This window comes from Dermacentor andersoni, chromosome 3, assembly GCF_023375885.2.
Source record: "Dermacentor andersoni chromosome 3, qqDerAnde1_hic_scaffold, whole genome shotgun sequence".
Classification (NCBI taxonomy): domain Eukaryota; kingdom Metazoa; phylum Arthropoda; class Arachnida; order Ixodida; family Ixodidae; genus Dermacentor; species Dermacentor andersoni.
This window is the reverse complement of record NC_092816.1, coordinates 128,386,027-128,402,149: the sequence shown is the minus strand read 5'-3', so window position 1 is coordinate 128,402,149 and position 16,123 is coordinate 128,386,027. Positions and strand designations below refer to the sequence as shown.

At 44.7% G+C, this 16,123-nt stretch overlaps 1 protein-coding gene and 1 non-coding gene across 2 annotated transcripts in view; one reads left to right on the top strand and one right to left on the bottom strand.

Moving 5' to 3' along the window:
• The window catches only part of LOC126525290 (monocarboxylate transporter 5-like), a 59,648-nt gene that overhangs the window by 11,389 nt on the left and 32,136 nt on the right, over nt 1-16,123 (bottom strand). Inside the window, exons 2-5 of the mRNA XM_072286895.1 lie at nt 11,364-11,579; nt 10,241-10,325; nt 8,269-8,412; nt 3,479-3,755 (exon numbers count right to left, since the gene is read on the bottom strand). Of these exons, the coding sequence (XP_072142996.1) occupies nt 3,479-3,755; nt 8,269-8,412; nt 10,241-10,325; nt 11,364-11,579 (722 nt within the window). The remainder of the gene's footprint in view (nt 1-3,478; nt 3,756-8,268; nt 8,413-10,240; nt 10,326-11,363; nt 11,580-16,123) is intronic.
• On the top strand, nt 9,204-9,276 carry TRNAS-CGA (transfer RNA serine (anticodon CGA)). Its single transcript has one exon. It is a non-coding gene; the product is annotated as a tRNA-Ser (tRNA).

Sequence of the window (16,123 nt, the reverse complement as noted above, 5' to 3'; positions counted from 1 at the left end):
TCTACTGGAAAAGGCGGACATTACTTGCACAAAAATTTCAAATGCATATCGGAATAATTATTGAAAATTCACTAAGTTTTTAACTCATTTGCCCTATGGCAGATATTCAAATTTACAATTTCTGTCCGGGAAGTTTGCAAGGCGGATCCACTTGGAACAAACTCTGAGAATGACACCAATTTCGAGATATTAAAACCGAACTTTGCGAAGAAATTCGTTGGAGTTCAAGCTTCAGTTGATAAAACGACGTTTTGTTAAGAAAGTAAGTGGGACGACAGTGCATTTCAATCGCACGTTTGAAGGAGAATATTGCGTAAATTGTGTCATGCACACAACTCTTTTCAAAGAAATATGCCTTGCAGTCTCACCCGCTAGAATTCGTAAATTGCAATAAGCGCCATAATGTAATTAAGAACTTAATTTGTGATTTCAAGGTAGTGAGGTGATTATGTATTTTAATTCTTTATTCGAGTAATGTCAGCCTCCTCGAGCAGGCCAGCTCATGGACTACAATTGGGCTATCTGCCAGACGACTTTTTTTTAATATAAAGTGTTTGTTGAATCACATTGTATTGACTAAATTAGGGGGCCCGCTATGAGTTATGTGCAGGCCGAATTCAACCTTTGCGTTTATCGAGGCGAGTGAATTAAATGACCTATTATGCACCGCATAGCACATATGTATAAATTTTAAAGTGGCGCAAAATTTCGTATGCGGTTGGTAACAGCGCAACTCAAGACATAGACAAAAGGAACTTAAAAACAACACGGCGCTGACTCTCAACAGCCAGCACCGTGTTGCCGTTTTTGCCTTTCTTTTGTGCGTGTCTTGAGCTGTGCTGCTACAATGCTTACAATGAACCCAAACCAAATGGCCGAAATTTATGTCTTCATTTGGTATGCGGTGCTGCGATAACTGGAGATGCCACTTTAACTAATGTTCGCAGAAACGGAGCACCACTAAGGCAAATAGGTGTACATGTAGTACGTTTTTCTTTATTTCTTTGTATTTCTTTCGGACATACGAGGTCCACCCGGTGTCTTTGGTTAATTAAACGGTGGGCCTTGTTTATGTTAGGTAGAAGTAAGGGCCTGGTAACGGGTAATGTGTAGGCAAAGCTGCATCTGTGTGGGTTATATGTGCACTTTGTAATAAATTACGTGTGCCAGCGCTCTCGAACGTAATGAGCAAGTTCCAAGCACGCAAAACATAGTCTGTTTTCCTGACAGAACTTAAAATACCACGGAGATAAAGTTTAGGAAATAAGGGGTGGGGGAGGGGTGAGGCTATGGCAAGTGTGTGAGCGAAGTGAAATGCAAGTGGAATAAATAAAACCAGTGCAACAAAATCCTGTGACATGAGTTTGAAAGAATTAAATGGCCAGATTACGCTGTTTTAACGCGAGGGAATACTACGTTAAACAAAATTTATATTTGGCGAAAATAATGGTCATGGTATGGGTTCTGTACCGGCGAAATTCAAATTGTTTGCGTTAACATATACCAGCTTAGTAAACCACCTGTTCAAGCGCTCCAGATTATAAATTATATTGAGAAACGGCGCAATGTCTCGAGCGCAGTTTTCGACGAACCAGAACGCGCAACGTTCTAAACGATGTTATATAGTTACACGCAATTGATGTTCTTATTGCATCTGCTTGAACAAAACAGCCTCGCTGGAAATTGGGTTGTGATTCTGCAAGATCGCACAAGTCCATACGTCATTTTATTTTTTCGACGTTTTAACGTTCTTTCTTCTTTTCCTAGGTGTGGGTAGCGGGACACTAACCTCAAGTGCTGTTCTTTTTGGACAAAGTGCAGTGACAACAGGGAAGAAAAAATTGCTGGCCCTTCCGTAATCGAGAGTAGATGTAAGCATGAAATGGCTACCGGTAAATGAGATTGGTTAGGGATGACATTAGAGGCAATATTAAAATGGGTGTCGTGCACGTTGGCAGCCGCACACCCCACCACATCACACCGTACCACGCTATACTCGTCCGCATGGACGCAATAGCTCCCTGTCGCAGACAGAACCTCATTTCACGTATCGGCTCAGTCAAACGGCAGTTCGCGGGGCACACCAGACACTGCCAGCGCGCCAGACGCATCACGGAACTCGCGGACCGCTGGCGTTGGAAAGAGCACGCAGTGCCAAAAGATGAAAATCAAGTGTACGCAGGCCTGTATCTGCCTTCGGAACGTCGCTATTGGAAGCGACAAACGTCAGCGTACTGCAAGTTACAGCTCGATTGATATTCTGTACAAACTTTAGGAAGAACTCGGAAGCAACATTTTACAGCGATGTTGCGTATGGGTAGCTGATTCGTCCTTCCGTCGCCTGTACGCCGAAAACTCCTCCCGCGCAACCTCACGCGCATGCACCAAAAATAAACAGAAAGAGAGGCGTGCGACTGGCTGTGCCAGTAGTGGCGCCGTTGCCCTTAGTCGCAGCCGAGAGCGCGCGCCGCAGTTTCTCTCCGGCTCTGAAATGGCCAGGCCACGCGTCATACGGACTCCTGAGGAGGAGGCTGCTTTCGATGAGCTCGTCTACGCCGTGCCGATGTCGCATCGCGGGCACAAGAACAGGCTCGTGCAGTTGAACACAAGCAGTAACTACGTATCGAGGACCCGGCAGCCTATCAAGTCGTCGTTTAACGAACCGCCGCGATTAACCCAGTGATAAACACCGGGGCCACACGTTTCAGCCTCGCTGGTTAACCATCTGTACGGATTGCTTATTCGGTCATTTTTTAGCTTTGTTGGGACGTAACTAGCGAATGTAATGGAGTCTTGGTTGGTTGACTTCCTGATTTAGTTTTGTTCTCGCTACTTGCCCGGATGTTCTCGTTTGAGAGCTCGGATAACGAGTATGGCTTATGGCTCAAGGGCACCTCAAGGTCGCCGACAACGGTAGGTAAAATAATTTCATGCTTAAAAACTAGACAATATGGAGAATCATTAAACTGACGAACCAGGAAACAGCAATTCTGTTAAAAAAATACTGCGCCGTATAGGTTGATGCGCGTCGCCGATTTGACTCGATTGTCAACTCTATTTCGGAGATACATCGGAGCGATATTATTGGCGGTTATTCACTAAGTACAACATTAGATGGAGCACAAGAGGGTTGCCACAGTATCGGAAGCGGTATGTTGTAGATAATTGTTTCATTTGATTTCGCTACAAATGTCGTTGTAGGCTCATTCTAAACGCCCCCGCGCTGTCGTTTACCGCTGTTATCATCCACTCCGCTCGACCGATAAGAAATGAAGAACTTAAAACTTAATGCATTGTTGTAAGATATGGCCACAGGAGCCCGATTTCGTGAATATTATTTTTGTGTGATTCTATATTCGTATTATGGGACGTCCCACAAATTGGAAGTTACCGGCGATAGTTACGCGACTTGATAAGATAAAATTGAGTGAGGGCAAGAAAAATTAAAAAATGCAAATCATCGTTCCAAATTATGAACCCAGGTGTTGCTTCTTGCCTTGTGGCGGCGCTGTCCACCCACGAGTTTCTGTCCAGAAGCAGGGTTATGATAGTGAGGTTGACCAGGATAAGACCAAAGATGACGAGGGAAAGACGGAATCCGAATACATGCGTGGTGTACTCGAGCAAGTACGGGAACACCATGGCCGAGGCTGCTGCACCAGCGTACATGATGCCATGAGCTGTGCCACGGTACTTGCTGAAGTTCTGGCTAAGGAACACCTGCAGCGAGCTGAATACCAGCCCAATGCCGATACCTGAAAGAAAAAAGAGAGCACAACATATGGGTATTCAAGTTTCGTTAACTTCATGCATAAAATATTTGAATTGACTAAGACACCGACGTCATTCACTGCAGGCGCCTCTTTGCAATGCCTATTTTTCGTCTTACCGTTTCTTTTATTATTGGATCACCATGGAGTCTGAGAAGAAAACGACACTTGGCAATACTTAACACGTTTTCCTGAGTGTTTTACCAAGAATGTCGTTCATGTTTTGAATACTGCAGTGTTTTCTTCATTATTGTCATGTGTATTGCATGTCTTTGCCTTTATTTTTTACTCTTAAGAATATATATATATATATATATATATATATATATATATATATATATATATATATTAGCACTGAACCTGTATTTGTATGTTTTGCCCTCTCCTGTAAAAATCCCAAGGGATTGACAGTATCATGCTCAATCATGCTCTTTTACCCTTTTATTAGGGCAGCGCCCAGTTTAGCCTACACGCCTAATCCCACATGATAGCAACATTTAATAAAGAGACAGATAAATGCAAAACTGCTCGCAGCTTTAATGGAAGGCTGAAGGAACATGATTAAAATGTGCACAAGACTATTTAGAGACATATACGAATTGGCTGTCGCGATTGTGGGTGCAAGCCGAATTTTATTGGTGTGAACTGCTGAAAAATCATCGATAACAACTTACGCGGGAGATCACTTAAGCAATAGGGGTCATAGCGCTAGAAGACGGACAAGAGCGAGACAACAGGACGAGCGTTAACTTTAAAATGAATGTTTATTTCCCGGAAGACTACCGTATTCGCAGGCTCGCACACCGAAAAGTCTTAGTCACCGCACATGAAAACGAGCCGCTTCCAGGAACGCAAATTCACTTGTAGTGAGCCACTAAAGGATAACTTGTGATCAGCGGCCCTCGCTGTCAAAGCAGCCTCAAGAACTTCTGGCGTACATTTATCCACATTTATATACAAAACAGAGCACTTCTTAGACAAGGGTTTACCCCCACAACCATCGCATTGCACAGACACATTGACCATCCCGGTACCGGTTCAATTTTTGGTTATGGTCTCTTAACCTATCATTCAAGCATCTCCCAGACTGCCCAATGTAAACCATCCCGTAGGATAACGCAAGGCGATACACAACATTCTTTACGCATGACAAAAGAGTGGGCAGGTAATTATTCTTACAGCATGCGCGTTTTTTAGCAAACAAATTTGTGGCACTACATAAGCTGAGCAATTTCTGCGGAACGGAAAATACTACATATAGTTTAGGCTTTTGTCAAAGTTTATTTAGTGCATTTGATACTTTATGCAAATACTGCACAGCCACCTTGTCCATATTGTCACTACTGCTAACATGCGTGCCATTCTGTTTCTTTATTGCACTTTCTGCTACTGATACTAGTACATGGTTAGGGTAACTAACCTGCGTCCGATAGACGCTCTTTTTGTATGTCAAATTTCTTCTAGACATTTTATGGGCGCATGATTCCCGGAGCGCGATGTCAGCACACAGGTTAGCGATTGCTCTATTCAATAGCTTAGAACGAGAGGAATGACGCGGAAGCAGCATCTTGTTGCCACGACGATTATCTCAACAAATATGATTCTGGAACAAAAAAACCTCTTAAGTCTAAAAACTAGATGGAATCATAGACCGGTAGTCCATGTGTTATCACCACATTGTCAACACATCCAGAAACAAATGTGAACTAAGTCATTTGCCGATTAAGTAGAATCAAACAGGACAAGGTAATCGAGTACCTATCTAAAATTTCGGGGATCCTCACCTCATACTTGCAGACTTGTATAACCTTATAATGAGTGGCCAAAGAAATGTCACTAATTATGGGTGCCAGATATGACCCAATGCAAGGCCCCCCTTTTCGAAGATAGATGTGTCCATTGCATTCCGCATACGTTGAATTCAAAAAGAACGTAAGTTCTAACACTAAGTTGAAAGTTAGCGCTCGTCCTGTTGCCCCACTCTTATCTGTGTTTTCCAGCGCTATGAACCCCATTGATCTATCTAACCAACTAACCCAAGGAACCATACTTCTAGATTACTGAAGCTGATTTCACAGCAAGGACTGGCAGCACGCGTTTTAGCGCGCCATCTTTGTGCCTATCCTCACAGGAAGTAACAGTTTTTGATCAGTTTAACCATGTAGTACCGAATAGGGCGTGTTGTATGACATGACGGTGGAGTCTTCTCTCGGTGTGCCGTTTTGTGACGTTTTATGACAACACTGCTTGGTGCTTTCTTGTGGCTATACGTTTCGTGTAATCGGCGAATAAGGCCAGTTAGAAGTCAGCGCTTTGTTCCGACTGCTCGGCTTCTTCCTTTCCTTGTGGCGCTGCACCAGTTTTATCAATATTTCAAATTATGGGGTTTACGTTCCAAAACAACGATCTGATTATGAGGCACGCCTTGGTAGGGACTCCGGAAATTTAGACCACCGGGGGTTCTTTAACGTGCATGTAAGTCTAAGTAGACGGCCGTTTTCGCATTTCACCCCCATCGAAATGTGGCCGCCGTGGGCGGGATCCAATCCCGCTACCTGTGCTTAGCAGCCCAGCACCATAGCCACTAAGCAACCACGACGGGTTCCAGTTTAGAACACAATACCAACTTTAGAAACACCAATATGAACTTGCCCAATCTTCAACCCTAGTGCTTCTGTAAATTATTGTTATTTGAGTGTACTGCTGACACCTGCAACAATATGTATTAGGTGGGAACTTGTGCTAGTGTCTGCTAGGGGCGGCGTGTGTGTTTGATTATTGCATTTATCGTCAGTATACGGGAGCACTCGGGTCATGCGATATCAGATACTAACTGTAGAACTGTTGTGCGTTGGATTTGTTAGTAAACGAACTGTGCAAGCATTGCAGCGCCCGCAGAGAGGCACAAAAGAATGACGACAAAAATTGGCGTCAGTTCCAGGCGGAGCTTAGTGACAGAAACTGCAAAGAAAACGTATTTAAAAACGCGCGTAATAAAGTAAATAAATTCTGAGGGTTCACGAGCAAGAGCAACGATCTAATTATAAGGCGCGCTGGAGGAACGCTGGAGTAAAGGCGGTCGTGTTAATTTGCCCAGCACAAAAGTGGTCAACTTTAGCGCACCCCGGAACTGTTCTGCGTTCCTGTTATTTGGTAAAACTAGGCTTACGAGTTTGAAAATGCCTGCGTAAATGTGTGCCTTGCATTCTATGTTTGTCCCCCCCCCCATTCTTGTTCAAAGGACACACAGCAGCACCACGACGCGTTCTTTTTCTATCACATGTAAGCACCAAAATCCGTTGTTAATTACAATTTTCTAAACACTTGGGGTTCTTGCATTCTTTCCATGCAACATCCTATTTTCCTCCTCCTCCCCCACTGACGGAGACAGTCACGATTACGCGAACGTTCCCAAAGAGAGCAGTTTCGGTCCTGACGGAGATAAGCCCCCCTTTCGAAACTTTAGCTACAGCGGCATTCCTTATTCTATTAGGGCTAATCACTTCAAGCCTTTATCATCCAGTGAACTACCTCTTGTTTAGAATCCATTGAATGCTTGAAATATATCAATGTACTTGTTTTCATTTGGCATTTGTTCAGCTTACCTGTAAAATCTATGAAACAAAAGTTCGGCCGAAAGCTGGAAGCATCTCGCGAGCAGCGAAGTAGGCGCGTTTTATATCGTGCCATTTAATATGCATTGCACATGGTTAGGATTCCTCGCCTCTTATACATGAGTGGGGTGGAATTTCGCGGCAATATTACCACTTCATTTGCAATGAGGAGCGCACCAATGACGCGGAAGTTTCTCATTGCAAGAGATAGCAGAGAGAACATGTAGGACAATGAAGGAGAGCCGGTAAAAGTTTGAGCTCGAAGAAGCAATCACATGAAGGAGAGAACCCAAACGAAGAAAGAAAACCTTCCTGCAAATGTCCTGATGGCGACGTCTCACATAATTTAGACAAAGATAAAGAAAGAAAACGCAGTGCGCATAGCTGATGGGATTCTGTCAAACAAAAATTGCTTACAATTCCCAACAACCACTGTTGCTGGTATTCCAGGCTCCGACAAAATGCATTGGTACACTCCACGCTAATTACTACCACGCCCTCATTCTGATATAATCAATGTCGTTCAGTGGCTCTACAGCGTGGTTTTCGGCAGTTCACGTGCAATTTGCAGTAACATGCGCAAGCAGGTAACCCATCTTCCCTGAAAGCAAACGCACAACTCATGCGCGTCTTTCGAACACTTCTGAAAGTGCGTGTTCTGTCTGCTACTACTTCAGCGTCTTGCCGAAACAAACTAGCAGCCCCGTGCATGCATTTGCAGACCGCTTTTTTTTTCTGATCAGTACTAGGCATCGGTATTATTGAAATGTTTCACTAGTAAGCTCTTTCCCATATGGCCTGCAGATGGCGAAGCGTTATCGCACAATGTTAAACTTGCGCCATGTGACCAAAAAAAAAAAAGAAACGTGCTAGTGCGCTCCTACCGTGAGTGACACCGAGCGTGAGCGATATCCATACGATGCTGGGTGCCAAGGCCGAACACATGACGCCAGCCCAGGCTAGGATGCTGCCGACCGTCATAACTCCAAGCGGGTTGACGCGCTCGAAAAACACGGCCACTAGGAGCCCTGGAAGAGAAAAAAATATAAGCAGACTTCAGCGATTTCTCTGGCGGTAAAAACATTTACCACGACAGTGACAAGATATTACGAGGAAAATCATTCTCAAGAAATATATTATTCGTGATGCAGGCAATGTCGTCTTCTTCATCTACAGTATTAATATTGCGTTTTGTGGCCCAGGAAATAAATACACATACACCCTAGCCCCTCACCCCCCCCCCACTTCCAGAACATCTAAGGCGACCAAGACCTTACACGAGTTACCAAGCGGTAGTATCCCACGATTTACCAAAGATAAACCTGCCCGTTGCCTGAGTGCGCACAGTTGTAGGAAAGTGAGTTAAAATCCTGTGGTTCCGCAGTTTTGTTCTAAGCACTTATTCGGCTGTTGTCAATGCACTGGGTCGGCGTTGGTACGAGACAACTAATTTGTCACAAACGAGAAAAAAGGGGCTTAGATTCTTATGAGTCATATCATGAGAAGCCATCAAGCACAGTCTGTGATGGCCTCTCATGATATGACTCATAAATATCGGGCCCCTCGGTTAAACCCCTTTCTTCTCGTTTATTACATAACGAGGGTCTCGTATTCGGCAACATTGATGCCTTCAGGTAGCATATGTGTTTTTATTGACCAGTTGCCTTCACCCCAAAAGATCACGTTCTCGTGACGCCTGCGGCAAAAAGGACGTTCCACGTCCGCCGCCAAGGTCTTTGAGTGGTGGAGCTGGCTAACACTCCCAGGGATCTTTCTACTAGGACACATAAATACCTAAGAAAGTGGATGGGGAAACGGCGCCGCGGTAGCTCAATTGGTAGAGCATCGCACGCGAAATGCGAAGGTTGTGGGTTCGGTTCCCACCTGCGGCAAGTTGTTTTTTCATCCACTTCATTATCCATTAATTTATCGTTTCTTTGTTTTCATTTATTAAGAACAAGTAATTTCCCCTATGTTGTTCTTGGTGTCAGCGTTTGATGGCTTCTCATCATACGATTAATTTGTCACAGTAATTTATATTTTTCAACCTATATAGTGATCCCTTTGACTATCATGTACTATTTTATTATCAGGCTTATGTGTAATAGATACCCATAAGCCAACAGCGTAAACAAAGAGAGGTTATTACGCCGTGATTTGCTGTTTCACTACGTAGAATTGAGATGTGCTCCATGGCGCTCCAGTGCCGTGCTATGTAAGCCAGTTGGATGGTGGTTTGGAGTGCGTGCACTGCGAGCAATGTTCTTTTTCGTGGCCTTCCGTAGGGTGTGAAGGTAATGATGAGGCCTACTGACGACTGCACGATTACAACGCTAACGAAGGCGATCGTCGCCATCTACGCCAGTGCAACCTAAATGATGGACGATCGGAAAAACCAGGCCAAGGTGCGCGCTTTTAACTGCTGTCCCACAAACGGAAACCTTAAAGGGGCCCTGAACCACCCCTCCGGCTTGGTAACAAAACGCAGTCCGTGGATGGCGTATGCTGCTATGAATATCCCAACCAAATTTTGCAGTCGTGCGAAGCGCGTGAAGCTCGCAAGCGCATCGCGAAGTGACCTTTCTCTCAAGCACTTTCCTTTCAACACAAACATGCTCCTCCCGCTCTCTTCTGGGCGCATTATTTCGCCATATAGCGGATTCCGATACGCAGCTTCTATTAGCCAATAGCAGACGTCAATCAAACAAGATGTTTGGATAAGTGGGCTTCTGCCTACAGTTACTGAGTATATTTATTAATGAAGTTCAATAAACAGGCTGAGGTAAGCGAAAGTGTGCTATCAAATTTCGATAATGATTATGCACTTCTGGAAGAAGCCGACAATCGTCTGCTCACGCCTGGCCGCGGCCACCCGCGTAGGCAATAAACATTGGCCACCCGGCTTGTCGGTGTCGTAGCCGTTGGGTCCCGACAATTTCGACTAGTGTTGAATGCTCAACTGGCCTTTACGCAAAACTTAAGTTCAGACCATACTCACGCTTGTCAGCCCGCGCTCACTCGTGGAAGCTCCGGGTAGACGCCTTGGCAGAGGCAGAATAATTTATAGCGCTTCAAAAATGCGCAATTTAGATGTGGCTATTATCTGTTGGTCAAGCTGGTCAAGGACAAAGCTGGTCCGAACCACGTAGCATGGTCAGACTGCTGCATACGAGGAGGAGCACACGCTCAAGCCTTGTTGTGCACGAAGGAAACGCTGCGCATACCCACTATGGTTCCAAGTAGCTGCGGTCTGCTACGTAAGCGTAGATACCGTGGCCGCCGCGGCGTGCCGTGACGAGCCCACTGTCTTAGCCCACTCCGCCTTGCTGAGAACAACCGGGTTTGGCTTACCTTTGGCGTGCGTAGGCACCAAAATTGGAAGTAGTGGCGTCTAGGTTAACACCAAAAATCAAGTTTGAACTGCCCGCCCCTGTGACATTTACAAGGTGAAGCGTTGTGGGCACGCCCCGATCCGCCGTGGTCGCGTCTGATTGCCAGTAACGGCGCTTCTGCAGAATGCATCGAAGTACTTTTTTACGGCAAAGCATTCCTTAGATAGGCTATTTCCACCTCAAGTGCCTTCCTCCACTTCAATAAAAAGTGGTTCATGGCCTCTTTAAAGTCACTCAATGAAACAATGCATCAGTCGCTTGACCACATCTGGACACCTTTCGAGCAGCCTTCAATATCGGACAGAATCCACTATCTCTTCTTTGACCATTAGGTATTTGGTGCCGCTTAAGACAACTAATGATATAACCTCCGAAGCGCTTGTTGAATTTTTCACTCCTGTAAACATTAGACGCGCCAACGTCAGGATACCTCAATTTCTCTTTAGAACACAGTTTTCGGCATTCAGAGAAAACAGAACTTTCGTTAAACAATACCCGCCTTGCTCAAGCATCAAATTTACTGTCTACGCATATGCTAGAGCTACTAATTTGTTTATAACACTTTAAACATATATCCAGGAAAGTACGTCGAGCAGTCTTTTACCGGCCATTTCGCTGGTTGCATCAATGAGCGTGTCCGGCCACGACGCCGTGGATCGACACACCCGAAACTCTTCCATAATGCTGAGATAGAAAATTCCCGAAGAGCGGATGGACGCAGAGCCGAAGAAAAATGCGGCGGCAGCAACAATGGTCACGTGCCAGTCCTTGTCGGTTTCGTACATGTGGCCTTGCAATAGTGTCTGGAAGACAAAAAAGAAAAAGAGTACAGTTTTAATTGAAGGACTATTCTTCAGCCTGTTCGATCGTGTCGGCATGTGTGGCACCCTGCTATGATCAACCTTAAGCGAAACGTTTGCATTATATCTATATAAACCAACCTATAGTAAACCAATGATACGTTACAATTTTTACGCGTAAGCGTACATGATTCGCCGGTGAAATCGGCGATGCGATGTTTGAAGCCGCGAAGGAAGCGAGCGGCGGAAGAGGAAGTCGCCTGGAAGAGAATCGCGCTCCCGGGAAAGTACGAAGGGGTGCGCTCAGCACGGAGCTTTAGGGCGCAGTAACGTCCCTTAATGAAACTAAAAGGTAGCAACAAGCGCACTCGCCCAGCCTCTCATTCTTCCGGCCTTCTCGCTGCTCGCTCTTTCTCTCGTAGTTCGCCCTTGTAGTTTTGTCGTTCACTCGTAACACGAGGCGAGACATGAAAAATTGTTGTTTGGTTGGTTAGTTTGGGTTTAATGGCACAAAGGCAACTAAGGGCATGCTGCGCCAGACACAAGACAAAATGAAATGCAACGTTAGAGTAGGTAAACCTGTATTACGTTATAGTTGGTGTAAATAACCACTTTTTTCTAAAAAGTTAACAGGTTAGCAAATGGCACTGGGGGGTCATCTGCTAGTAATAGGGCAGGGTGTAATGGAGTGTGCAAATTATATAGGCTGTGTAAAAACCTCCGTCTCAGTGTGTCGATATGTGGAGATGTTATTACGATGTGTATGACTGATAGAGGTTCAAGGCATTTTTCGCAGGTTGGCGGGTTTTCTTTTTGGAGGAGGAAATTGTGCGTCAAATGTGTGTGTCCAATTCGAAGTCGACACAAGATCACCTCGTAGAACCGTTTCTGGTGACTGCATGAAGTGTTGTGTTTATTATGTCTTTGTGCACTGCCATTGATGCGCATCTATCCGCCGCTTCGTTGCCCGGTATACCAACACGACTTGGTACCCAGCAAAACCTAATTGACCTGCGGTATTTGTTTATTGTTATCATGTTTAAGATATCCCCTATCAGGGGTTCACATTCGGATTTTAGGTGAAGAGCCTTCAGCGTGCTTAACGAGTCAGTGTATATGATTGTGCTTTCGTGTTTTTCAGCGATGATCTTTTTCACCACAGTCCATAATGCATAGACTTCAGCTGTGTAGACAGAGGCGTGCTGTGGCAAACGAATACTTACTTGCCAATGTTCTGTTACGGTCCCCACACCCACGTGTTCTTTTGTTTTAGAGCCATCAGTGTAAAATTCTGTGTACTTTTCATATTTCTCCTCTAGAAAGCGGAATTCTTGTATAATGTGTTCATGTGGGGTGTCTTCTTTCTTTAAATGTGTCAATGTCCAGTCACATACCGGTGCAAAAACGTGCCACAGGGGCAAACGCTGTGGTTTTCTCGAAACCTGAAGGACTTCGCGAGGAATGTTATAATCCCGAATATATTCCTCATATCGTAGGACAAGCGGCTTAATCATGTTTGGTTTGTTTGTATAGTGTAAACGTGAGTTACACTGTGTGACAATGTTGAAGCGTATGTGTTGTGGTGAGGACTGGATTCTGAGTACGTAAGAACAAGTTAGTGGCACCCTACGCTACTGTAGAGGAGGTTCATTACAGTCAACATACAAACTCTGGACAGGCGATGTTCTGTAAGCGCCACTTGCCAGTCGCAGTCCAAGGTTGTGAACCGGATCAAGTCGACGGACGTAGGACTGTCTAGCTGAACCGTATACGATGCTGCCATAATCTAACATGCTGTGCACTAAAGTACGGTAGATGCGTAGCAGGCATTCACGGTCAGAGCCCCAGCGCTTCCGGGATGGGACTTTGAGGACGTTAAGTGCATTGTTTGCTTTTATTTTAAGGCTCTTTATGTGTGCCCGGAAGTTTACCTTTTTATCAAACAGAACACCCAGAAACATGTGTTCTTGGTTTACTGGTAGTGTTGGTTGTTGTAGCTTAAGGGTGGGTTCTGGTTGTAGGCCTCTTTTTTTGTGTAAAGACAACACTAATAGTTTTTTCACTTGAGAAACGAAAATCGTTTTCAGACGCCCGTTGTGTTAGTTTGTTTAATGTAATTTTAATTTGCCGCTCGCAGGATGTCAGGTTGGATGCACGACACGCAATTTGTAGATCACCCACATATTATGAATGCATTACAGAGGATCGAATTACCTTATCGACCGAGTTCATTTTCACCACAAACAATGTTGTGCTTAATACGCATTCTTGTCGCACACCATTTTCCTGGGTGAATACACGTGACAGCGCCGCTCCTAAACGCACCTGGAATGTTCGGTCCGACATGAAATCGGCTAGACATTTGAGCATTCTACCTCGGATTCCTAAATCTGCCAAGTCCCTTAATATACCAAACCCCCATGTAGTCTCATACGCCTTTTCTAAGTCAAAGAAAACAGTGAGACAATATTGTTTGTGTAGAAAGGCCACACTTATCTCGTCTTCTAGCCGGACTAGGTGATCTGTTGTGGAGCAACCTTTCTTGTATCCACACTGATGATTATCTAGCATGTTCTCTGTGTCAAGGACGCATGTCAATCTTATGTTGATGATGGCTTCATAGGACTTTGCAAGACAACTTGTGAGTGCTATCGGTCTATAGCTGGTTGCTGTTGTGGGAGGTTTTCCAGCTTTCAAAAAAGGATAATGATGGCTTTCTTCCACTTTTTTGGCAATTTTCCCGTTTCCCAGATTTTATTAAAAAAACGAAGCAAGGTTTCAACTGCATTAGGAGATAAATGAGCGAGCATCGCGTAATGTACTCTGTCCGGACCAGGTGCTGTTTTTTTGCCAGTAGTAAGTACTCTATTGACTTCTGGAAGTGTTAAAGCGGCATTATACAGTGTTTCTGAACTTCCTGTGGTCGGAAACTTTAGTTTTTATGCTAACTCTTTATGTTTTAGAAATTCTGCAGAGTAGTTTACTGAGCTTGATATATCATGAAAGTGCTGCCCTAATATGTCTGCTTGTTCTACCAAATTTGTTTGCGTGTCTGGGGGTGAAAGTATGGGTATCGTGTAAGGAGCGTAGTCGCCTCTAAACTTACGAACCTGATCCCACATTCTTTTGGAAGTTATCGAGCTATTTATTGAGGAGACATAATTTTTCCAGGACTATCTTTCGGCTTGTCTGCGTGTGTACCTGGCTTTCGCTTTTGCTTTTTTGAAGTAGAGTAGATTATCTTGTGTAGGATATCGCCGAAAGATACCCCACGCTTGCTTTGTAGTTTTTTTGTTTGCGTACATTCCTTCGTCCACCAGGGTTTTAGGTTTTTTCTTAGGAAGCCACACAATTGTGGGACTGTTTCTGCTGCGGCAGCAAGAATACAGGCGGTGATCTTATCATTCAATTCATCTATGGTTAGCTCATCTGGTATGTTATTCAGAGTGGCCTTTTCAGTAAAGAGAGGCCAGTCTGCTAGATGGAGTTTCCAGCGGGGTGGCCTCAGTGGGATGGTAGGAAAAGGAGATGTTCTTTTAATGACAGCAGGCATATGGTCACTACCATAGGGGTTATCAATAACACTCCACTGAATATCTCCAAAAAGAGAGGGAGAGCACAGTGCCAGATCTAGGCAACTCATAGCTCCTGTGCTTGGGCAGTAGTAAGTTGCCGCACCGGTGTTTAAAAGGCATATGTCGTTTGTTAGGATTAAATCTTCAAGTGTTTGACCCTGGTGTCAGTTGTTTTGCTACCCCACAACGTGTAATGTGCGTTAAAATAACCGCTTATTCAAAATTGTGCAGGTAGCTAGTCTAAAATTAACTCTACATCATTCACGGTAAAATTTGAACGCGGCGGAATGTATACTGAACAAATGGTGATGGTTTTATGAGCTAAAACGGTGACAGCAACAGCTTCTATGTAGCTGTTAATAGGAACTTCTCTGGCTCCAATACCGCCCTGCAGAACAATGGCTGCACCACTTGACAGCCGGCTCGTCTGCGTACGGTCTCGCCATACAGCAGTGAAACCTTTTAAAATGTTTTTGTCTTTTTCGCCTAGGTTTGTTTCCTGTAGGCAGAGGGCCACAGGATAGAAGTTTATTAACATGTCTTTGATGTCACCAAGGTTATGTAAGAGACCTCTACAATTCCAATGGATCATAAAAGCCATTATAAAATTGAAAGGTAAAAAATGATATTAACGAGTGAATAGGAGATAAGAAAGATGTTAGGTGACATGGATCTAAAGAAGGCAGATACAATGGAGGGATAACCCATTAGGTTATCGCCTTCTTGTTTAGGGTAGTTATGGGGAGTTTGTCCCTCTTTAAGCGCTCAAGAGAGCGCTTGTCCTTGGGCGTCGATGGCACCCGGGTTTTCACGTCGACCTCCATCGCTCTCTCTGAGGCGCTGGAGGACCGAGAGTTTGGCGCCGAGACACGTGTCTCGGGCCTTCTTCATCTTAGGACCCTGCGGGACTGGTGTCTGCAGGGCCTGCGAAGATGATGGAGCAGGACTGGCTGCTTCCACCACGGGGGCGGG